Here is a 25,111-nt window from a genome sequence, read left to right as displayed (position 1 = left end):
TGTTCAGAGCGCTCTCTCATTGTCTGCAGCCTTAACTCGCTGCTCTGCTGGCGTCGGGCCTTTCTCCTTCTTCCACATAGGCAGGACTCGGCAGAGAGGAAGGCCTGATGCCGGCAGAGCAGTGAAGTTCACGGACCATGACACCGACCCCGGGAGCACCCCCTTATGATCTGAACCCAGGGTAGACTTGGTACGCCACTAAAACCTACCAGCCATGGTACGCCATCTAAAACCTACCAGCCACCATCCATCTACAAATCATTTATCTATATGCACCTATATATCCGTCTATAGATCTTGTCCCTTCCGTACCACCCTATTAATTTTTAGCCACTTCCCTCCTAGCATTCTAAACATCCATAATTCATTTTTCTGCCCTTCCTTCCATCCGCAACCACTTCCTCCGCATACATTAGCGGATTTTGGCTTCCTATACAACCCCCATCCCCTGCTGCTCTTCAAGCAGATTCCATGTCCTTCTGTTCTTGTGGTCCCCACTTAAGTCCATGGCTAGAGCTGACCCCATAGGTAGCGTATTGCTTTTTCATTTGGGGGGCTCCAGCAGGATCCATCTCCTGACTCCCCTGGTTGCTGTAATTTTAAATCTTCCAGAAGCTGCCACATAAAGTCACTGAGCAGGCTGGAAGTCTTCGTTCTGCAGTGACGTTGCATGGTGGCTGCCCGAAGATTTAAAATTACAGCGGCCGGGAGGAGGTGGGTGAGGGAGTAGAGCCATAACTGACCGGCAATTTATGGGAGGCCATGGCCCCTGTGGGCTCCCCTGTTGCGACACCTATGGCTGACCCAATGTTTTGCATTTTGGTTCCCTGAGAGTGAGTGGAAGTGGCAGACCACTGTGTGAGAAGTCAATTATCGCATGGGTGACATGCATAGAAGACAAGGAGGGAGTTTTCCCTCACATCCCAGTTGAAAACCCCTGATCTGAGCTGAGAATTCATTGGATGCAACTGGCTCTAGTGTTAGGCCCTGAATCACATTCAGAGTCACTTTGAATTTGTCTGCGTATGAGATTAATGAACATCCCAATTCAATGTGCACATTGACAAAGTCTCCTTTATTTCCTGTAAGGGATAATGCATCTTTTCAGCTATCTATTGCCTCCCGTGCTGTTCCATTAGCTTTAAAGCCGGTTGCTAGGAAGCAGACAGCTTATAGCTTCCACCTCCAAGATCAAGAGGCTCTTTCACATTGCACAGTAAAAATCACAAACGCACTATCACAGACCTGACTAAATGTACAGGACATTATACATCAATATACTGGATGGAAGCAATTTCCCCGGTACATGGAATCTCTTGCAAAGCAAACACCCCGACGGGCTTTAGTTCTTTCAACCTTCCATAGGTGCTACTCCACATTCTACATTTCAAACCTTCTCTTAGATAGAATCACACCAAAGTTTGATGCTCTTCCATCCTGCATCTCCTCACATCTCGTTTTCTCTTTGTCACCCCAGGGATAAAGGAAAGAGAAGGGATTGGGACTTGTATACCACCTTTTTCACTCAAAGTGGTTTACAAACAGGTACTTCAAGCATTTTCCCTCTCTGTCCCTTTGGGCTCACAATCTATCTAACGTACCTGGGCAATGGGGGGATTAAGTGACTTGGCCAGGGTCACAAGGAGCAGAGTAGGGTTTGAACCCACAACCTCTAACCACTGCACCACACTCTCCTCTGATACAATAGCAGAAGTGAGCCAACTATAGAACAATGAAGCCATTGTGACATCACTGATGAGGTTGGTTCTTATTGGTGGAATGAGGCATTATAATAATAATAATAATAACAGCTTATATACCGCAATACCGTGAAGTTCTATGCGGTTTACAGAAGATTAAGCAAAGGTAACAAATTGATTGACTTTAAGAGGGGAGGAAGGAAGAGAATTAATAGGACAGGAAATCCATTGTTGAGGAGAGAGAGATCAAAAGGACAAGTTAATCGCTATAGAGGGGAGAGAGAAGAGAGGATCAGTTGTCTAGATGCTTTAGGAACAAGTGTGTTTTTAGACGTTTCCTAAATTCCTCATAAGTAGTGGGCAAAAGCAATTGTTCTAGGTCTTTACCCCATGATGCTGCTTGGTGCGAGAGAAGATGTTCATGGTATTTTTTCAGTTTACAACCTCGAACTAGGGGGGAAAAGAAATTGGAATATGAGCTTCTCTTGTGTCTGTTGGCTGAGAAGACGAAAAGGTCAGTTATATATTTAGGGGCAAGTCCATGTAGTGCTTTGAAGCAGAAGCAGGCAAATTTAAACTTTACGCGTGCCTCCATTGGCAGCCAATGCAGCTGCCAGTAGTAGGGTGTCACTATGACATCAGGGAACGGGATTGGGACTTGTATACCGCCTGTTTGCACTTTCACAACCACACTCAAAGCAGTTTACTTTCAGGTACTTCAAGTGGGCTCACAATCTATCTAATGTACCAGGGGTGGTGGAGGACTAGGTGACTTGCCCAGGGTCACAACAAGCAGTGTGGGCTTTGAACCCACAACCTCAGGGAGCTGAGGCTGTAGCTCGAACTGCTACGCCACACTCTCCTTCGAGATTGCTACGAGAGTCCACGGTCTTTCAATATTCCCAGAGTGTGGCATAATTCACCGTGTCTGCATCAGCCTTCAGGGTGCCTGCTTGGTCTCCTCGCAAGTATTTGCCGTTTTTCCCTTGGATGGCAATGCGGCCGTGCTCTCGGAACTCAAAGAAGAAGTCTTCTGACATCTCTCCATCGCTATAGATGCTGCCATTGCTGGCAATGTACCAGAATTTCCCATCTAAGCCTGGAGTCCAGGAGTAAAAACGGTGGCAGGACAGTTAACACTTGCTATTAAAGCTGGTGGTAGTATTTAATAACTGCATAACGTGACCACGATACTGTTCCGAGTCTTACATTACAATTGCTTAATAGGGACTTAATGAGGCTGGTGTTTGAACACAAACGGCCAAAGGCAAAGCAAAATAAAGGGAAATAAAATCAGCAGGGAGGGATATTAGACGACTCCATGCCACCGAGGTCAAGTTCAACTGAGCCTAGCAATGGCTTCCCCCAACATGCATTAGTGCATTTGGGTGCCTAAAAAATATAAAGGGGGAAGTTCTGTATAGGACGCCTGTTTCTGCAGCCACTTAAGAAGCGGCTGAGATCGCACACCGGCGTCCTATACAGACAGACACCCAACCTAACCGGATTCTCTAACCGGCACAATGTCACAGGTGCCGGTTAGAGAATCACGCCCGATTCCTTGCCATCAGCTGATTGTGGCAAGGGAATCCCCCTGCCATGATCAGCTGAGTAGTGCCAGCAGGGAACCCCTGAACCCCTCCCCCCTCCACAAACTTGGCCAGCAGGAAGGAAGCCCAATTCCTTCCGCCATCACCCACGAACCCCCACCCGACACTCATCTAATATTCCTCCAACACCCATCCGACACTCCCCAACACCCATCTGACATTCCCCAACACTCCAACACACCCCAACATCCCCCCTTACACCTCCTGAACCCTCTCCCATACCTTTAAGAGATGGCCGGCAAGAGGGATGTCCACTCTCTCTGGCTGGCAGGCCTGCCTCTTCCAAAATGGTGGACTTTCCCGGAGCATTCTGGGATGCACCGGGGTGGGGCCTAAGGTTCTGATTGGCCCAGGTGCCTAAGGCCTGCCATTTTGGAAGAAGTGGGCCTGCCAGCAAGGGTGAATGTAGATTCCTATTGCTGGCCATCTCCTAAAGGTACGGGGTGGGGTGTTTGGGAAGTGTCAGGAGGATGTTGGGGTGTGAGGGAGTGTCAGGGTGTGTTGGGAAATGTCGGAAAGATGTTGGGAACTGTCAGGATGTATTGGGGAATGTTGGGTGAGTGTCAGGTGGGTGTTGGGGAGTGACAAGTGAATGTTGGGGAGTGTCAGGGAGATCGACAGGGCCAGTGGCAGGAGGAAGAGGGCATCCCTCCTGCAAATTGGATGTGGTGGGGGAGTCATGAGTGTCAGGGTTTTGGGGAATCAATGGGGTCAGCGGCAGGAGGGAGTGGGCCTCCTTCTTGCTGCAGACAGTGTCGGGGTGTTTGGGGGTGGAGGCAAGAGGTAGTGTGCATCCTTCCTGCCAGCCAACTTTGCGGGGGGGCGAGTTTCCTGCTGTGGCCGCTCAGATGATCGCGGCACTGAGATTTCTTTCCTGCGATCAGCATAGCGGCTGCGTCTATTTGAAAGGTAGACGAGCTTTTTGTTGGCTTACATATCAGACGCCTAGGGCCACTTAAATTCGCCCAAGGCCACTTCTGGACGACACCACACCCACACCCAGCCTTGGGCGAGCTTAAGCGTTCCTAAGCGCCTCCCTTCCCCCATGACAGATACCTATAGTGTAGGCGGCTTGCCTCAGGTTTGGGGTTTTTTTCTAATAGAAAATATGCATCCCGATTGGCTGGTTAGACAGTGGGAGGACATCTACCGCTGCCTACAATTGGGATGCCATTTATAGAATTTGCCCCAAAGTGTGGGCAATTCGCTTGTACATGCATACAATCAATCTATGACGCCCATTTTAAAGCATATAAAAGGGTAAAGGAGTCCCCTATACAAACTCATGACGTGATGGTTTGCTGTTGTGTTTCTCAGTCATCTATATAAAGTGCACTTTAAAGAAACAAAGAAGGCCCAAAACACAGCAAAAATGTGTTTAAAAAAAGCAGGCTCCTACCCCAACATATGCTGTCCTCTTCTTACCTTTAATCTGGTAGGCACCATCACTGAAGGTAGTCTGGAAAACGTCATAAATAGACCTGTTGGCGTCCAACAGACTGGAGCTCCTGTGATAACATACAAAGCCAAGATCTCCACGCAGCACCAAGATGGGCCTGTTAAGGAGCTTCAGTGTGAACTCCTCATCTTCTCCTGCAAACAGAGAGAACCAGTAGGTTTAACAGCTTATTCACTTGTCCACCTGTCTACCCTTCCCCCTCGTCCAAAGCAGACCCAGACTCTAGAAGTCAGGCTAATATCGCTAGTTCCACCCCTGAGAACCTGGGCCTTCCCTTCCACTCTTGCATGGATCTGAACGAGACTTACCAACAGAATCACAGACGGCTGCCAGCTGGCCGTTCTTCTTGGTGCATATGTACTTGCCATTGTTAGCTTTGAGGGCTACTTTCCTGCCACGCCACTCCATTTCAAACGACGTGTTGGCATCTCTGGAAAGAGAGCGAAGGAAATCAGATTCCTTCTTACACGGCTCTTAGTTATTTGATTTTAAAAAGCACTCCGTTTCCTGAGATTCAGAGTGCCGTGTGGATGCGAAAGGGATATCACAGGTTCAACCATGCAGAAATTGTAAATGCATTCTAGATATCACCTTTTGAAATTAAATTGCACTGGCTATCGATTGAGGGCTGTGGAGTCGGTACCTAAAACCTGCGACTCCAACTCCATAATTTATATGCCTATATAGGAGGCGTGGCTTCTTGGGATTTTCTTTCATTTATGGTTTTCAGCTTTTATGCATTTGGCATTTGTGTTCTGTGTGTGGCCGAGGTTGGCATGATTTCTCAATGCAACATTTTGAGCTCCTTTTACGAAGGTGCGCTAGCTGAAAATCTACCGCTTGCTCAAAAGGAGGTGGTAGCGGCAATTTAGCGTGCGCTATTCCACGCTTTAAGGCCCTAGTGCACCTTTGTAAAAGGAGCCCTTTGTAGTAATTGGGCTTATTTAGTTGTCTCGATAGTGGGGGGGGGGATATTTGTGAGTAGGAAGGGGAGACAGGGGTTTTGTTGATCTTTGTTCTGTATTTGGTTTTTTGGCCATAATTGTTTATTAAATTTTTAAGCAAAGAGACAACCGAGAACACAATGGAAAATGCAAAAGTCAAATTCAACCATAAGTCATGACACTTCTCATAGACACGTACAATCCAGCTATGAACAAAAATCATCCCGCAAAATAAGGAACTCCCCTCAGCACTAGAGGTCTGCACGGGAACAGGGATCGCGGGAATCCTGCAGGAATCCCCCCTAACCCACGGGACTCCCACGGAGACCCCCCTCTGGCCCACGGGACTCCCACGGGGATGGAAGGCTTTGGAAGCAGGGTTCGTCCATATAATATAATGGACACGTCAGCCTTAGTAAAAGAGGGGGTTTATAAGTTAATTACCTGAACAGAAAACAAAAAAAAGGGTTCCACCAAAGAGATTCCACAAGGAAAACAGCAAAAGTAACTGTGGAATTGATGATCCTGTCAGAAGTAATTGCTGCTTTTTATGAGGACGGGCGGGGATGGAGGTAATTCCTTGCGGGGATGGGTGGGGACGGAGAGGATCCTGATGGGGATGGGTGGGGACGGAGAGGATCCTGACGGGGACGGGTGGGGACGGAGAGGATCCTGGCAGGGATGGGTGGGGACGCAGAGGATCCTAATGGGGACGGGTGGGGACAGAGAGGATCCTGGCGGGGATGGGCGGGATTTCTGTCCCCGTGCAATTTTCTATTCAGCACCCTAACTACCCCCCAATCGAAGCCCCCATCCCACCCCAGCCCCCTCCCTCCTAACCCAATTTTAGTCGTGTGGAGGGAAGAAGTCTGCCAAGAGACATAACCTTGTTCTGTATTTGTGATTTATACAAGGACAGTTGTTATGCTATGTCTATTAGGTTTTCTATTCCGCCTTTACTTATTCAGTTCAAGGGCGGATTGTATTACAAGAAGTTGGGTCAGCTACCCAGGAAGTTACAATGGACAGTTGGACACAGACATTCAGTAGAGTTGCTAGAACAGGAAGATCAGTCCAACTAGTAATACAGTTAGGTCATAGTTTCAACTACATAGTTACAAGTAGGTCATCGTTGTTCTTTGTTTTGTCCCGGGAGTTGCATTAGACGGTTTAGGAATGGACCTTTGCAATTACTGCTTCAGTTACTTCAGGGTTGGCTCCTTGTCTTGGTACAGAAATGCTTTTAAAATTTTCTAAATCTGTGTTAGTGGCTAGTGGTCAAAAGATCGTAGTGGAATTAATATTGGATGGAGAAGGTTATTTGCCTGGTAGAATTTATATCGTTACATGGTGGGAAATTTTAATTAGAAAAGATTTCTGTTGGAGGCACCCTGGAGTAGGACCGTTGTACAGAATATTATTTCTTTTTATACTTTAATAAAATGATTTCAATATAAAATCATAACTATTTGAGGCTTGTGCAGATGGGATCAGATAGAGCTTGCATAATATAATTTGCAGGCTATTGTGCTGAGCATCACCAGTAAAAATAAAATCACTCCCAACACGGCTTTGAGCATGGGAACCTCAGTCAGAACTAGGATCTAAGTTTCAATAACAACCCCTGGCTAGGGTTATCAGCTGTCCGGATTTACCTGGACATGTCCTCTTTTTAGAGGGCATGTCCGGACGTCCAGACGGCTTTTCAAAATCCGGCACTTTGTCCGAGTTTTGAAAAGCGGATTGCGTTGGGACGGGCATGCATGGATGCCCTCCTGACAAAGACGAGCAGGCTGAGGGAGGACAGGGCTGGGGCATGGCAGAAATGGGGTGGAGATGGGTAGAACCGAGTGGGCCTGGGGGCAGGTCTCTGGGTCTGGAAATTTCCCCCTGTTTTATATCCCTTCCCAGAGGAATGACAGTCTTCAGTCAGGGGACAGTGAAAGGTGTTCCATCTGATATCTGCCATTTGGTTGCTCAGGCTTTCCTAAACTAATATCCGATCTTGTTTTGCTCTATTGCAGAGTAATGTTAGTAGTTGAATGGCTGAGATGGAATCTATATGTTAAGATGGTATAACTTTATGATTTTTTAAGATGCATAAATTTGAATTGTGTATGTGATCCTGTGAGCTACCTTGGATAAAGGTGGATTAGAAATGTTTTTAATAAAATCAATAAATAACACTGGGTGCAGCTTGAATTCAGCTAGCAGGACATTTTGCATCAGAATTGGAAAATGAAATTTAGATGAATCGCTGTTTTCATTTCAAAGTATTTCTTTGAACTGTCCATTTACTTCAGAGCTTTCCTGCCATTATTGGCTCCTTTTACCAAGGAAATTACTGCGCGCTACGCTTCTAGAACTAACGCCAGCTCATTGCTGGCGCTGAGGTCTAGCGCGTGCGCTATTCCGTGCGTTAAAGTCCTATCGCACATTAGTAAAAGGAGCCCCAAGATAATGAAGCATTTATGTAAACGCAATGCTGGAGTGAAGATTTCTCCCCAAATAAGGTTTGTAAATCTGCCTGCAGGGCCAGAGGTACAGAAGGGTCTTTCCCACTTTGTGTGTCTGGGAAATATGCAGACCTCAATGGTGGTTCCCAAAAGTGGCTGGAACGTATTTGCACATTGGCTTGGCCCAGACCCGAGGGTGACACTCACATTTCGGTGGCTGTAGACTGAATGCCTCCATGGCTCACCAAGGTCCAGTAGTTGCCAGCATGTGTGTGGAAAATGCACTTCTTAGTATCTTTGTCAATTTGCATCTGGAAAGTCTCATAATCTGTCTCTTCATCCTGATTGGCAGATACATTGATACCTGAAGGTGACATAGAAAGATCTGTATAATAATACGAGTGCTTACAAATTTATCACTATACTCTGGAAATCAGAGTAACATAGTAAATGATGGCAGATAAAAAAACCTTCATGGCCATCTAGTAAGGTAAGAACAAAACAGGGGAAAACAAACCACAAACACAAATGAAGAGAAACCAAAATGGAATTGTCCAAATCAGAATGATGTGCACTAAAAAAGTGTCCTCCAACTCATCTGATAATGTGAAGATCATTATTCCTCTATGACTCAATGACTCGACATGTACATGTTTCGGCCAACAGGCCTGCCTCAGGAGTTTGTAAGGGGAGGTGACAATTCAAGCTGAAAGGCTTGCATTGAATCCCTGCAGCTGACGGCATAGAAGACAAGGCTGTGATTTCATCAGAGAAGGAAAGAAAGACAACTCAATGACACCACTTTATGAATCTTGAAGACACTGAGCCTGAAGCGGGAAACTGAGCAGAGGTGACTGAACATACCACCGAGGGGCGGGTCCTCAGCCCCTCAGGTTAACTGTATATGTACATGTCGAGTCATTGAGTCATAGAGGAATAAAGATCTTCACATTATCAGATGAATTGGAGGACACTTTTTTAGTGCACATCATTCTGATTTGGACAATTCCATTTTGGTTTCTCTCCATCTAGTAAGGTGGCCAGAGCCACATCAGCCACTCTATGCTGGTTAGACTCCATCATGAATAGAGCAGCCACACAATCACGGCGCTGTGGTTTTACCATTTTGGTTGCACTATAGTCAAGACATGAAACCATCAATCTAACCACGTTGCAAACTGATCACATTTTACTTTCCATCAACCTTGAGGTGTTGCCCCTCCCCCTGTGAAATACACTCATAGCATGTGATACGAAGGGGACACAAAAACCAAAACTCTTGTTCGTGATCTGTTCCCGCTATTCTTGGGACAGTAGAGGTCTGCCCGGTACTGGAGTTGCTGTCAGAGCTCACTCCAGTCCTTCCAAAAACCCATCTTTCCATAACTGGGTCAGAGACTGAGTCAGCATGGGTTCCGCCGTGGGAGATCCTGCCTCACCAATTTGCTTGACTTCTTTAAAGGTGTGAATAAACATGTGGATAAAGGTGAGCCAGTTGATGTAATGTATCTAGATTTCCAGAAAGCTTTTGACAAAGTTCCTCATGAGAGACTCCTGAGAAAATTAAAGAGTCATGGGATAGGGGTCAAAGTTCAGTTGTGGATTAGGAATTGGTTATTAGATAAAAAACAGAGGGTAGGGTTAAATGGTCATTTTTCTCAATGGAGGAGAGTAAACAGTGGAGTGCCACAGGAGTCTGTACTGGGACCGGTGCTATTTAACTTATTTATAAATGATCTAGAAATTGGAACGACGAGTGAGGTGATTAAATTTTGCAGATGACACTAAACTGTTCAAAGTTGTTAAAACGCATGCAGATTGTGAAACATAGCACGCAGGAAATTGGAAGACTGGGCATCCAAGTGGCAGATGAAATTGAATGTGGACAAATGCAAATGATGCACATTGGGAAGAATAACCCGAATCATAATTACTGGGTCCACCTTGGGGGTTAGCACCCAAGAAAAGGATCTGGGTGTCATCATAGACAATATGATGAAACCTTCTGCCCAATATGTGGTGGTGGCCAAGAAAGCAAACAAGATGCTGGGAATTATTTAAAAAAAAAGGGATGGTTAACAAGACTAAGAATGTTATAATGCCCCTGTATCACTCCATAGTGCGACCTCATCTGGAGTATTGCATTGAATTCTGGTCTCCTTATCTCAAGAAAGATATAGTGGCGCTAGAAAAGGTTCAAAGAAGAGCGACCAACATGGTAAAGGGGATGGAACTCCTCTTGTATGAGGAAAGACTAAAACGGTTAGGGCTCTTCAGCTTGGAAAAGAGACGGCTGAGGGGAGATAGGATTGAAGTCTACAAAATCCTGAGTGGAGTGGAACGAGTACAAGTGGATCAATTTTTTCACTCTGTCAAAAATTACAAAGACTAGGGGACACTCGATGAAGTTACAGGGAAATACTTTTAAAACCAATAGGAGGAAATATTTTATTCAATCAGAGAATAGTTAAACTCTGGAACGCGTTGCCAGAGGATGTGGCAACAGCGGATAGCATAGCTGGTTTTAAGAAAGTTTTGGACAGGTTCCTGGAGGAAAAGTCCATAGTTTGTTATTGAGAAAGACATGGGGGAAGCCACTGCTTGCCCTGGATCAGTAGCATGGAATATTGCTATTTCTTGGGTTTTGGCCAGGTACTAGTGACCTGGATTGGCCACTGTGAGAATGGGCTACTGGGCTTGATGGACCATTGGTCTGACCCAGTAAGGCTGTTCTTATGTTCTCAGTTATCTTTGAAACTGGCTTATAGAGAACATGCTTTCCCTACACATCGAGAAAACCAAAGCTCTCTTATTTCCAACTAGTAACAACAAATTCTTGATAGACCCTGTCTGTATTAAATTGATTCCGATAAAATTTGACTCATCCCTGAAACTTCAAGGCATAATCATTGATGACCAGCTTTCCTTCAGCAAACAAATCGGCTCGGTCGGTCGTAATTGCTTCTTTAAGCTCAAAATGATTAGGTCACTATCCTCCCTCTTGGACTCCAATTCACTTAATATTCTTATTCATTCACTGGTAATCTCCAATATCGATTACTACAATTCACTTTACAAAGGAATAACGCAAAAAGATCTGAAGGATCCAAATTATTCAATATACAGGGACTTGTTTAGTAACCGCTTTGATTGTAAGATGAGATCCATCTGGCATGGGCAACACTGCCCCACAGTTGGAATTGCCTCAAATCTAACTTCGGCCCACCCTAATCTCTCTCACCATGTACGGGACATAGACCATTAAAGTCTGTCTGGCATTGCCTTCACTTCTCCACTGCTGGAGTTGCCATCAAAGCTTACGCCAACCCATCCAGACCTATCTCGCCAGTGTCATTGTTGGACCCTCAGTCAAGAAACTAACCTTTGATGATTTTAAGATCCATTAAGAAATATCTGTTTCAAGTTTCAAGTTCAAGTTTCAAGTTTAATGGTTTTTTTGATTAATCGCTTAATCATACTTCTAAGCGATGAACAGTTTAAAATTACATATTGATGGGAAACAATACAATACAAAACAAAATGTATATACTGACAAGGGATAGAAATTTAACTTAACATACTCATAACATTGGGTAAATAGGGAAGTGAAATACAATTCAACATAGTAAAGTAGAAACAATAAAGGGAAAGATACAGAAGGTAAACAAAATAACAATTAAAATTTTATAAGATAAAATTAGTTAGGGCTATGGAGTATTAAAATTAATTTTCAAAGGCATCTTTGAAGAGAAATGTTTTTAAATTACTTTTAAATTTTCCAAGTTCCTGTTCTTCCCTTAAAAACATTGGGAGGGCATTCCAAGTCTGTGGTGCGATAACCGAAAAAAATAAATTGCCGTCTTGTATTAATAACCTTCAGCGAAGGAATAGTCAATAAATTCTGTTCATTAGATCTCAAAACTCTATTTGGAGAGTATGGAATTAATAATTTGTATATAAATGCTGGGGTTTTATTACAAAGAGATTTGAAAGTCAGTAAACAAAGCTTATATGTAATTTGATGGATAACTGGAAGCCAGTGTGCCTTTTTAAGAAGCGGTGTTACGTGGTCAAACTTTTGGGATTTGGTTATAAGCTTAATGGAAGCATTTTGAATGATTTGAAGACGCTTTATTTCGTTCAAAGCAATTCCCTTGAAGAGAGAATTACAATAATCGATCTTAGAAATCACCAAAGAGTGAATAAGAATATTGAGTGATTTAGAACATAGAAATTTAGAAATAGATCAAATTTTACGTAATCTATAAAAGGTAGTTTTAATGATGTTACTGATGTAATCATGAAAATTCAATTTCTTATCAAAAATCACCCCTAAAATTTTCTCTGTTTAATAGCCTATTGACCAAATACTTTCGCTCTAATGCAGCTTATTTCCTCATGCTTTAACCCCTGGTGTAACATGTTCCCTAGGGTAGCCTGTGGTAGCCCAACATAGACTAAATTAAAGTAATCATGCTGGCAATTCCCATGTGGCAAATGGTACAAAGCCTCGAGGAACTGAATGGGCTTCGTTGCATTTGCTGTATTGCAATTACAGGCGTGGCATTCTGAATGGTTTATTTGCCTAGCCAGAGACGGTGATGGGGTGGAATAAATTTCTTTTTTAATTGGGGAAAAAGTTTACTTTTTATTTTGTTGGTGGTGGTAATTTTCTCAGGGTAATGTGGCAATTAGCTATTTTAAACCTACTAGGATCTATTTACCAACTGCTAGCAATTCCCACATGACAAATGTGATAAAGAGCATAAGAGCTGAAGGACTTTGCTGTGTGGAATCCCCAGCATAGCTTTGTAAAAGGAACCTAAGTTCTGTTGCATTTTGAGTCTATGGGAAAACTGCTTAGTAAATAGGGCTATTTGATGTTATTTTTAAAAATGGTTATCTTTATTGAACTAATTGGCTTACGCAACTTCTCTTGCAGTAATATTTTTCTATGGCAAATGATTTTTGGAATTCACTAGGAACCAACTGAATAAACAGGTTTTAAATGCATTCTTTTTCCCTTATTGCGTTTTTCGTTCGTAGGAACCCAAGCACATTACCGGGTAGAGCTTTGGATTCTTGCCCAGAAATAGCTAAGAAGAAAAAATGTAAACAATTTAAATTGAATCAGGTTGGGCAGACTGCATGGACCATTCGAGTCTTTATCTGCCGTCATCTACTATGTTTCTCTTACCGCTATAGCTAGGGTTACCAGACATCTGGGGAAACCCAGACATGTCCTCTTTTTAGAGGTGCCCGGACAAACTTTCCAAAACCTGGCAGTTTGTCTGGGTTTTGGAAAGCCCTGACGAGCTCCAACTGCATCTGGAGGGCCTCTGAGCATGCGCAGATGACGTCACACACATCCGCGCACGCTCCATGCCCTCCAGGCTGGAGCTCATCGGTGAAGAAGAGAGGAGGCTCTGGGGGCAGAACAGGCTGGGGCTGGAGGTGGGATGGGGCAGGGCTGGGATGGAATGGGGCGTGGCCAGAGGCAGAATAGGGCGGAGCAATGTGTCCATGGTTTTGCAGCCCAAAATATGGTAACCCTAGCTAAAGCGCATACTAAAAGGAAAAAAAGTGCTGAAAAGTGTTACCACCGGCTATAGCATTGCCCCAGATCCAGCAAACACTCCAACAATCACTGGACTGTCACACTGTCGGGTTCCAGCTGACAAGCCATGGAGCATACCCTGTGAAGAGGCTGCATGAAGGAGCTTATGACCTATTGCCTCCTGTGCCCCCCCCCCCCCCGCAACTAGCATGCCACCTTGTCCAGCAGCATTCAGGGTTGAGGCTTGGGATACTATTTCAGGGCTGCATTCTCAAAATCCACCAGTATAATCCAGCAAATCAATTTACTGGTCATAGTGGGAGCGATTTGACTTTTACGTGCGATTCTCAGTATAACAGCATGCCAATTATATGCATGTCATTTGTGCAAAGAATTGCAGGTAAAGGGGGGGGGAGGAAGAACTGTGCCTGGTACTTGCTCTCTCTGGCCTGATCAACTGAGCTGCAGGTCTCCCCGAGTCCTGTTGGCTCAGCTGATTGACTGGCAGGGAGAGCAGCGGGAGGGAAAGAACCTCTCCCCCTCGCCTGCCACTGTTCCCCCCCCCCCCCACCTGTACATGATCAGCAGGAGGGATGCCCACTCCCTTCTACCTCGGTTGCCACTGCCTGGACCCACCTACCTCCATACCTTAACATTGAAGAACGGCAGGAAGGATGACCACTCCCTCCTGCCGGCTGGCTGCCGGGGTCCCCCAACAATACTCTGCTCCCCTGTACCTTAACATTGAGGAAAGGCCAGAGGGATGCCCACTTCTTCCAGCCAGTAGGCCTGCCTCTTCAAAATGGTGGGCCTTCCCCTGGTGCATCCTAAGATGCATTAGGAGGAGCCTTATAAGTAAGGCTTTGAAAGCTTAGACCCTGCTGGAAATTTTTACATGCAAATGTAGTGCAACAAGGATAGAGAATCACCCGGACTGCTTGTTTTAATATTAATGACCTCGTTGCTCTACATTTGCATAGTACAGTCGGAGGCTGCTATGAAGCACAGAAAAGAGCACGGTGAGCCATTTGAGAATTGGCCGGTAAAATACTTGGGACACTGAACTGGCTAGGAGTGGTCTAGCATCCATCGTTAAATGCACGGTGAGTTTTGAGAATCTGGCCCTCAGTGGGAGATGCTGGATTACGACCCAGAAGCGCTGAAACCCCGCCCTTGGATTTGGAAGCTGAGCAGGAAAGCAGTGGGACAGCTTGTAAAGAACTAGCAGCCCCTATGGTGGTGACATTCAAAACTCTCTGAATGGCCATAAGGAGGTCAGATGTAAAGGTCGGAAATGTACTCAAGGTATAGCCATGCTTGTGAGTAAAACTGAGCTGCTGTTTCAATCTCTGGAGAAGGAACTTGTCAATGAAAGGTCAAAAGGTTATCCATAGAGATTGAAGAAATGGAAATCTTTAATAGAAGACTGAACTTCAGGGTATTAAATTTCTCCTGTAGACATGTTTAAAAAGTTTCTTCTGGACATTTGAAAAATTCTTACGGAGGCCATTCCCCCCTTTGAATAAGGTTTACAAAGAATACTATAGTGCTCTAGTCCTAGGGTCAAGTAAATTCCTGGGGCCAAGTTCAACCTCAATCAGAAGGGAATAATTTGAATAATATCTTGGCAATATTGGATAGTTACTTTTAAGAAGTAAATGACCAAGTTACTTTGATTGTGAATAACGTCTTTGATCAAGATTTGAACCCCAAAATGAGATTTTATTTTAGGAATTCTGCCACTCAATTTGGTGGTCAACAAATTTGGATATATCCAAATGTAACGAAATCTACGCAGGACAGAAGTTTTGAGATGAGACAAAGAGATTGGGAGCCATTTTTCGGTTGGCAGATCCTTGCCCCGTGTGATACCTATCTTGGCTTGAAATGCCTTTTTTAATTTCAAACCAAACAACTTAGATCTTTTTTGGACCTAAAGAAGTTGACCATGGGTTAGCGAATGGATAATTAGATAGCTGGGAAATGTCTGGTTTTCCTTTATCTTATCTATCTTTCTTTCTATTTCACCTTCCCTCTTGGTGGTCTAAGGAAGATATTGGGTTTCCTTAGTCTATTTTGCTTCAACGACTTTGAGTTATTCAAAACTCGGCTGTTAGATTGATTTTTGGTTTGAAAAAATTGGAACATATAAAATCCCTATTATCAAAAATTGCACTGGTTGCCCCTGGAAGCAAGAGTTCTGTTCAAATTCTCGTCTTTGATTTAAATCAATATTTGGGTTGGCCCCTACGTATCTGGTCTCTCATTTTAAACTGAACTGTTCTAACAGGCATACTCGTGGAATTCACATGTTCACTTCGCCTACAATAAAGGCCTGTCGATATAAAAGACTCTTGCTTTCCAGGCAGGTAAATTGAATGAATGGTTGGGTAATATCATTACGCATTCCTCATCCTACTTCAGCTTTAGAAAATTAGTAAAAACATAAGAATTGGCGCTGCTGGGTCAAACCAGTGGTCCATTGTGCCCAGCAGAACACTCACGTGGCGGCCCCTAGGTCAAGGACCTGAGCCCTAACTGAGTCTAGCCTTACCTGCGTACGTTTCAGTTCAGCAGGAACTTGTCTAACTTTGTCTTGAATCCCTGGAGGGTGTTTTCCCCTATTTGAATCATTGGAGGGTGTTTTCCCCTATAACAGCCTCTGGAAGAGCGTTCCAGTTTTCTACCACTCTCAGGGTGAAGAAGAACTTCCTTATGTTTGTACAGAATCTATCCCCTTTCAACTTCAGAGACTGCCCTCTCGTTCTCCTACCTTGGAGAGGGTGAACAACCTGTCCTTATCTACTAAGTCGATTTCCTTCAGTACCTTGAATGTTTCGATCATGTCCCCTCTCAATCTCCTCTGTTCGAGGGAGAAAAGGCCAGTTTCTCTAATCTTTCACTGTATGGCAAAATGATTTAATCAATTTTTAAGTTAAAGTTTTACTGTTTTTCTTACTTTCAGTGTATGTATGTACTGATGATTTTATATTGTGTTTTATTCCCTGATTGTCCAGCACTTCTTGTTGTAAACCTCTTCAAACTTTTATGGCTTTGGCGGTATATAAAAATAAATTATTATTATTATTTGGTGAATAAGAGCAGATTCTTTATTATTCTGTTTTCCTGGTGGAAACCTTCTCTGTTTTTCTTGAACAAGTGTTTACACTTGTGATGTGTGATTTACAACAATAATTTAAAAAAAAAAAAGATGCATTATATAAAAAAATTTTCTGTTATTGAGTAAATGATTGTGCATACCTGGTTTTAACCATTAGGGCTATGAGATTGCTTAAGGTGGCATTTCAGGGATGGGGGTGGGGGGTAGGAGACATGGAGCCAGAAGCAAAACAAAGCAATAGATCCCAACAGCTGGACAAGCACAAAGGGCTGGATTCACTAAGCAAACTGATTGAGTACCAATTAATTTGCAACCTGATTTTCCTCCGACCAGATTCACTAACCTCTTTCTTGATCATCCTCCGATCCGCACATGCAAATGAGGAGGAATGGCATTCAAATGTAGGCAAGCAGCGATTCACAAAAAAAAAAAATAAAAAAATGAGGGACACCAACTGGGCTGACCGATCCAAAAATAAGTGACTACTGAGGACCAGTCGCTCAGGTCCTTTCCAACTGCCCTGCCTTCTGCCGCCCTGCTCTCTGCCCTTCTTCTCTGCTCTTTGCCTCGACTTTCTGCCGCAATTCTGCTGCTCTCTTGCCGCCATGCTCTGCCCCAATTCTCCTGCTCGATTCTCCTGCCCCGATTCTCTTGCCCTTCCCCGCAGTGCAAGCCCATAGTTTTAACCCGCGGGTTTAAAGCCAATTTCTTCAAGCCAAGTACCCCTAAGTCTATTAAACATCAACTGAGTACCTCCACCCAAGCTCTGCCCCAAAACCCCACCTCCTTAATAATGGTACTAATTGTAATGCAATTTCTTCCATTCATTTTTCACATACACACAATTTAGTTTTATTAACAATATATAATGGTAACCACAGAATTAAACTACACAAAGCTCACTGTATGGAGAGAAAATTTTAATTATCATTTATATTCTGTCTCGACCTCTTTCAAAAAAACCAGATGACTTTAAATATATGCAATGTCACCTCAGAAACTGCTACAGAAAAATAGACAAATATACTGGGATATATAGACAGGGGATATAAATTCTCAAAACTGATACATTTTGATCACTAAATTGAAACTAAAATCATTTTCCCTGCCTTTGTTGTCTGGTGACTTTTTTTCCCTAATCATCCTTTCCCAGTCTCTGGTTGCATTTCCTTCTGTCTCTGCTCTTAACTGTGTTTCCAGGGCCTTCTTATTCATTTGGATATTTTTTTCCTTCTTCACTTTCTGCCCTACATCCATATTTGGCATTTTAACTTTTAACATTTAACTTTTTCAGTTTTTCTGCTTTCTTCTCAAATTCTAATTTTCCATGTCTTCCCTTCCTATCTCTCTCCTCTCCCATGCTCTGGCATCTCTCTCTCCTTCCCTCCCCCTTTCTGTGGTCCTACATCTCTCTCCTTCCTTTCCTCCCTTCCCTCAGTCTGGCATTTCTCTTCTCTCCTTCCCACAGTCTGGCATCTCCCTCTCTCCCCTCCTTCCCTTCCATTCTCTGGTCTAGCATTTCTCTCTCCTTCCCTTTCCCTTCCAGTGGTCTTACATCTCTTTCCCTCTTTCCATCACCCTTCTCCAGATCTGCCATCTCTCCCTTGCTTGAGTCATCTCTCCTCCCCAGTGTAATATTCCTTCCTTCTGCCTTCTGAAGTCCAATATCTCCCCTCCTTTCTGCCTCCCTTCCAGGCCACCATTTCTCCCTCCTTTCCCTCCACCAGTTCAATATTTCTTTCTCTCTGCCTCCTGCACACTTCCTCTCCAGACCTCATTCCCTTCCCCAATCAAAATCTATCTGGCACTCCGTGAGTCCAAGTTTTCACTTTGCCCTCTCCCCCTTCTCCTGTGACATTTCTCCTTCCTGCCCTCCCCATCCAACATCTCTTCCTCTCTCTCTCCATGAGTCCAATACTTTCTGCCTCCTGCATGCTTTCTCTCTCTCCTCGCCCCTTCCCTCGAGTGTGACATCCCTCCTTCCCACCCTCCTCAAATTCTTCTTCAAACACTTGCTGTCCATTGGTTCCTCCTACCATGGACCAGCATTTTTCTCTTCCCTCCCTCCCAATATATAGCATCCTCACTCCCTTCTATCCTGGACATTTTACCTTTTTCTTCTCCTCACTCCTGCACAGCATTTCTTCCTCTCTCCTCCACCCCTGTGTGCAACATGTCACTCTCTCTCTCACTGTTCACCATCTCTCTTTTTCTCATTCCATCCCTTGTTGCAAAGGGAGAGGGTAAAGAGAGAGAAAGGATCCAGGGTGTATCTCTCCCACCCCCTCTACTGCCACATCCAACATTTCTCCCTCTCTCATCCACTGGGCCATGTGCAGCATCTTTTGCTCTGCCCACCAGCCCCATGCCCAATATTTCTCCTTCTATCACCTCTCTCCAGCACCATGCCACATATCTCTCTCTCCATAACCATGTCCAACATTCCTTCCCCTTGCATCACCTTCAATCTGTCCCTCTGTTCCCTCTCCACCACCATATCCAACATTTCTCCCTCTCATTCTTCTCTTCCCCATGCATCTCTACCTCACTCCTCTCTCTCTATGCCCAACAATTTTCCTTTTTTCCTTTCCCCATGTGTACCATCTCTTTCCATCTCACTCACACTCGTGCCCAACAATTCTCCCTTTCTACTCCCTCTCTCTCTCCTATGTCCCAAGTTCATGCCCTCTTCCTCCCTCCTTTCTGTGTCCCAAGTTCATGTCCCCCTCCCTCCTTCCTGCCAGTCTTTGTCCCAGATTTGTGCCCCTCTCAAGTCCCAATGCGCTCCTTCAATCCACCCCATCTTTTCTTCCTTTGTACCACGTTCATGTCCCCTCTCTCCCTTACTTGTCCCAACATAATCTCTCGTGCCCTTCAGGACTGTCCAGGTGGGCTGCTCCTTCCTTCCTTCAGCTGCTCTTGCTTCTTTTCAGGGCCACGGCTCTTGCATGCTGCACATGGCTGATCCGGAAGCCTTCCCTCTAATGTCAGCTCTGACGTTGAAGGGAAGGTTTCTGGGTCAGCTTTGGTGGTGTACTGGGAGTGTGCACATGGCTTTGTGGAGGAGGGCATGTGGCTGGATGGCAGGCAGGAGGCCTGCAGAGGTAAACACATGGGATCCCTGGCAGCGGCAGTGACAACTGACCATAGTGGCTCCATCTTGAGGAGGAAGGGGAGTGGGAGACTCGCACAGTGCCATGTACCCCCTACCAGTGGTTCACGTACCTCTAGGGGTAAGCTTACCGCGTGTTGAGAACATCTGACTTAGGGGAACCAATACCAGCTCCAACCTTAATACTACAAGCTGTTTGGAGGAGGAATGTGGATTAGTGGTTAGAACTACAGCCTCAGCACCCTGAGTTTGTGGTTTCAAACCCTGTGCTGCACCCTGTGACCCTGGCAAGTCACTTAATCCTCCATTGTCCCAGATACATTAGATAGACTGTGAGCTTACTGGGACAGACAGGGAAAATGCTTGAAGTACCTGTATGGAAAACTACAAAAATGTGGTATCCAAGTCCCAACCCCTTTCCCTGATGTCATAATGCCTCATTCCACCAATAAGAGCCAACCTCATCAGTGATGTCACAATGGCTTCATTGTTCTATACTTGGCTCACTTCTGATACTGTATTGGAGGAGAGTGTGGTGCAGTGGTTAGAGCTACAGCCTCAGCACCCTAAAATTGTAGGTTCAAACCCTACTCTACTCCTTGTGACCCTGGGAAGTCACTTAATCCCCCACTGCCCTGCTTTGAGTGTGGTTGTAAAACTACATAAAGGTAGTATAGAAGTCCCAATCCCTGTTTGTAATTGCAATTAGCACATGGAAATTTCTGGGGTAATGTAGAGCAGTACTGATTGTCCTAACAGCAGGCTACTGGGGCTAAACCTTGTCCCCCTGGATTAGATCCTGCTCAAGTGCTCGGTATCCTTGGCATGCAAACCCAGAACTGCTAAAATCTGCAGAGAACCTTGCCCTAAGAACTACAACTCCCCACAAGCAATGGGGCAAAACTGGGATGGCATCAGACCTTTGAGGGTTTCCAGATGTCTGTATTTAACCGGACAGCTTTTCAAAACCTGGCACTTTGCCTGGGTTTTGAAAAGCTTCCACCTCGGGATCGTGTCGGGAGGGCATCTGTGCATGCATGGATGCAATAGGGTGATGTCATGTGCATGCATGTGACATCATCGCATTGCATCCGCAGATGCCCTTCCCATGCGCTCCAGAGGATGAGAACAGGTTGAGGGGGGGCAGGGCTGGGGCGGAACGAGATGTGACTTGGGCGTAATGGGGTGAGACTGGGTGGCCCTGGGGGCGGGGCTAAGGATCCGGATTTTACAGGAGTACAATCTGGTAACCCTAGTCATGGTAGTCCTGCTTTATAGCTGGCTCTGGTATGTTGGTACATTGGGGAAGTTAAGGAAAAAGGAAACTTGACGTGTCTGCAAAAAGTGGGGGAAGCGGGGGCTGCAGCAGGTCTAATGAAACTCCTCAGGCAGGCCGAAGATGCTAATCCCCTGCTTACACTTCAGGCTTCCCCTCATTATTTGCTTTGCATGCACAGATGATCTAGAAATGTCTCTCCTGCTGCACTTCCCATCCTCCTTCCCCTGACCTTTGGGCCTAATTCAACCACTTAGCTGGATTGCTGTTGCTTCCATCTGATCAGCAAATTGAACACATTTATAAGCCAGACGCTAGCTTCACTGCTGGGGGTGCAGAGGGGTTATTAGCCCCAAGCCATGGCAGGCTTCTACCCTGCAGAATCACAGGGAGGGAACAAGACAAGGGTTAGTAAGTGCTGACTGTAGAAGTTGGGATGAAGAGAGGGTGAAAGAGGAAGCAGCCCTGCTTAAAGGCATTTTCCCAGTCAAATATGATATACCATATTATGAACATGTGCAATGACAGAGTGGTCTGTGCATGGCTGGATTTGCACACCAGGACTCCACAGGCAGTGTTATTACTCTTCAAAAGTCATTAAGTACAGTCACTGCTTACTTCTCAGCTTAATTAGTTACAGTAATTGCATTACTCTTTTATTTATTTATTTTAAACACTTGTAGCCCACGTATCCAGCATCTATGCGGGTGACAGCAATACAGACATAATTAACATAAGAATCACCGCTGCTGGGTCAGACCAGTGGTCCATTGTGCCCAGCAGTCCGCTCACACGGCGGCCCCCAGGTCAAAGACCAGTGCCCTGAATCTAGCCTTACCTGCGTACATTCTTGTTCAGCAGGAACTTGTCTAACTTTGTCTTGAATCCCTGGAGGGTGTTTTCCCCTATAACAGCCTCCGGAAGAGCGTTCCAGTTTCCTACCACTCTCTGGGTGAAGAAGAACTTCCTTACGTTTGTACGGAATCTATCCCCTTTTAACTTTAGAGAGTGCCCTCTCGTTCTCTCTACCTTGGAGAGGGTGAACAGTCTGTCTTTATCTACTTTGTCTTGAGTCCCTGGAGGGTGTTTTCCCCTATAACAGCCTCCGGAAGAGCGTTCCAGTTTCCTACCACTCTCTGGGTGAAGAAGAACTTCCTTACGTTTGTACGGAATCTGTCCCCTTTCAACTTTAGAGAGTGCCCTCTCGTTCTCCCTACCTTGGAGAGGGTGAACAACCTGTCTTTATCTACTAAGTCTATTCCCTTCAGTACCTCAACAAACCACAATGCAATACACTATATAGCTTACAGCACCAAAACCTGCTCCTTAAAACAAGGCCAAATAAGTGCTAAAATTTTAGGAAAGTAATTGATTACTGATTAGAGTAACTAATTGCTTTTCCTTTACCTAGGGTTACCATATTTTTCTCCGGGAAACCCTGGACACATGACCCCGCCCTTTTCTACCTCCAGCCCCACCCCATTCTGCCCTAGCCCTGCCCAGTTCTGCCTCCACCCCTGCTCAGTTCCACCCCAAGCCCTACCCCAACATAGCCTCCTCTCTTCTTCCGGATGAGCTCCATCCGTATCTGGACGACCTGGAGCATGCGCAGATGTGGGTGACGTCATCCGTGCATGTTCAGAGGCCCTCCAGATATGGCCGGAGCTTGTCAGGGCTTTCCAAAACCCGGGTTTTGGAAAGTCCGTCTGGGAGCCTGGACAGTCCTCTAAAAGAAGACATGTCCAGGTTTTTCCAGATGTCTGGTAACCCCACCTTTACCAGCACCACATCCAAGAATTGTAAAAGCCTTATGGTACATGAAGAGGTAAAGTCTCCATCTTATACACGACCCCAACATTGCATAACTTCATCATACCAATCACATCCTCATGTCATATTGTGACACTGCATGAGGAAGCTCTAGAGCAGTGTTTCCCAACCCTGTCCTGGAGGACCACTAGGCCAATCGGGTTTTCAGGCTTGCCCTAATGAATATGCATGAGAGAGATTTGTATATAATGGACGTGACAGGCATGCAAATCTGATTCATTAGGGCTAGCCTGAAAACCCGATTGGCCTGGTGGTCCTCCAGGACAGGGTTGGGAACCACTGCTCTAGAGGACTCCATGAGGCGTGTTTGGATGCTCCAGGGAACTCCTTCAAAACTAATTACAGTTACTGGGATAGTGAATAAGTAGTTAACTACTTTATTGATTACTGCAAGTAAGTAACTTACTAGTAACTCAATTATCTCAAAACACTGCCCACAGGACACTTATAATTTCTTGGTCCTCTCCTTGTTTCGCTCCCATCATTCTTCTGCAAGGGAGCAAATTCTCTATGAGAGGAATGGATATCTCTTTGAGGCTCTGGTGTAGAAGTCCTTCCAAAAAATAATTCCGACTTATATGGAATGCTCCAACCTTCTTTACTGAATTAAGTGTAAAAGAGTTTCTGCTTTGAGGTAGTTTTTCTCTCCTGAGGTTGTACAGTATTGGTTAAACACTGCAAACCCACTCTTCCTCTACTATGTCTGTGAGCCCCTTTCAATAGTCTTTTGGGATAACAGGCTGCTCAGTTTCTGGGGCAAACCTATTCCTTTCTTGAGTCAACCACAGAGTTTCTCGTACCTGATACCCACTTCCATAGGTGCCAACATTTCAAAATGACTGGAGGTGAAAAACACAATACAAATGACCCCCTCCATGGACACAATGAAGGAACTTGCTCAATTTCGAGGCTGCTCAGCACCCACAGGGCTGGTTCCTATGTCCCCTTCCACAGAGACCCTTCTAAAGAGGAATAATCTTGTATACCGTACTCGATCTGTGGGGCTTCTCTTTCCTTGGTCCCAACAGTTTGAGGGCCCAGTATGTGCTCCACTACTCAAATAAACTTCAGGCAGATCACATTAGACAAAAACTAAAAAGATCAAGGGAGTGTTCACACAAGACATAAAATAATAGGGGTGGGTAACTCAAACATTTTTGTTTTTTTATTGCTGTGAAATTAAAGTATGCACTCTTAATGGCAAGGAGCACTTTTCTTAGTGAACGATAGTCATTTCAAACCACTATCCATCCCTATAAAATAAAAAAAGAAGGCTCAAGGGCTATGCCCCACAAACACTGCTCCTACACACAGACCATACCGCATCACCATTCTCTAAGAGTCTGCTCTAACTTGGTAAACACAGAAATGAGAGTCCTGCAAAGATATTACCGTACAAATGGAGAATTTAGTGTACAGTAAATGAAAAGAATTGTACTCTCAATGCAAACTTTACCCAGCCCTCCTGTAATTCTGCCTGGTGTGTGAAATGACATCTCTAAGGCAGATTGTATGGATGTTCCAGAGAACTCTTCCAGAACCAGTGTGACAGCACTTTGCAGGATCAGAGCAGTGGCTTGATGGTGGGAATGCTGAAAGGACATTTTAAAAGAACCCAGGAAATATTTGGACTTGACAAAGATCACATTATAAATCATAAACTTACCCTGCTTTGTCATCCTCTTATCAGTCATCCTTCTCTCCCTGTTTTGCACCTAACCCCATGAACTTGCCACTGGAATGTGTTTACCGCATGTTTCATTTATATATTCCAATATCTGCCAATATTTTCTCATTTATTGTCTTAGAAATAAAACAAACCACAGAAAATTAGATGATACCTTTTTTATGTGACTAAATACATTTTTGATTAGCTTTTAATTTAACTTAAAAGTGGACTAATGGGGTTAACACACCATGTTACCCAAGCTGCATTCCTGGAAGCCAGCACTAGAGCTCTGGGAGCCCCTGACAGGATGTAATGCTGTTGTAGGCTCGGCTATCAATCTGATCCTTTTGGCTGACGGTGGTTCGACCACAGAGCTC

General features: G+C 44.8%; 1 protein-coding gene across 2 annotated transcripts in view; it reads right to left on the bottom strand.

Moving 5' to 3' along the window:
* Window positions 1-2,445: 2,445 nt before the first annotated feature.
* FSCN2 (fascin actin-bundling protein 2, retinal) overlaps window positions 2,446-25,111 on the bottom strand; it is a 36,808-nt gene continuing 14,142 nt past the window's right edge. The window contains exons 2-5 of one of the 2 annotated variants that reach the window (XM_033961268.1): window positions 8,377-8,533; window positions 5,033-5,199; window positions 4,736-4,903; window positions 2,446-2,799 (exon numbers count right to left, since the gene is read on the bottom strand). In XM_033961268.1, coding sequence (XP_033817159.1) covers window positions 2,594-2,799; window positions 4,736-4,903; window positions 5,033-5,199; window positions 8,377-8,533 — 698 coding nt within the window. In that variant the 3' untranslated portion in view covers window positions 2,446-2,593. The remainder of the gene's footprint in view (window positions 2,800-4,735; window positions 4,904-5,032; window positions 5,200-8,376; window positions 8,534-25,111) is intronic. The other variant, XM_033961269.1, reaches the window with a different exon arrangement.

The sequence above is a fragment of the Geotrypetes seraphini genome, chromosome 10 (assembly GCF_902459505.1).
Source record: "Geotrypetes seraphini chromosome 10, aGeoSer1.1, whole genome shotgun sequence".
Lineage (NCBI taxonomy): Eukaryota > Metazoa > Chordata > Amphibia > Gymnophiona > Dermophiidae > Geotrypetes > Geotrypetes seraphini.
Note: the sequence above shows the minus strand (reverse complement) of the source record. Positions and strands in the feature narration are given on the sequence as shown.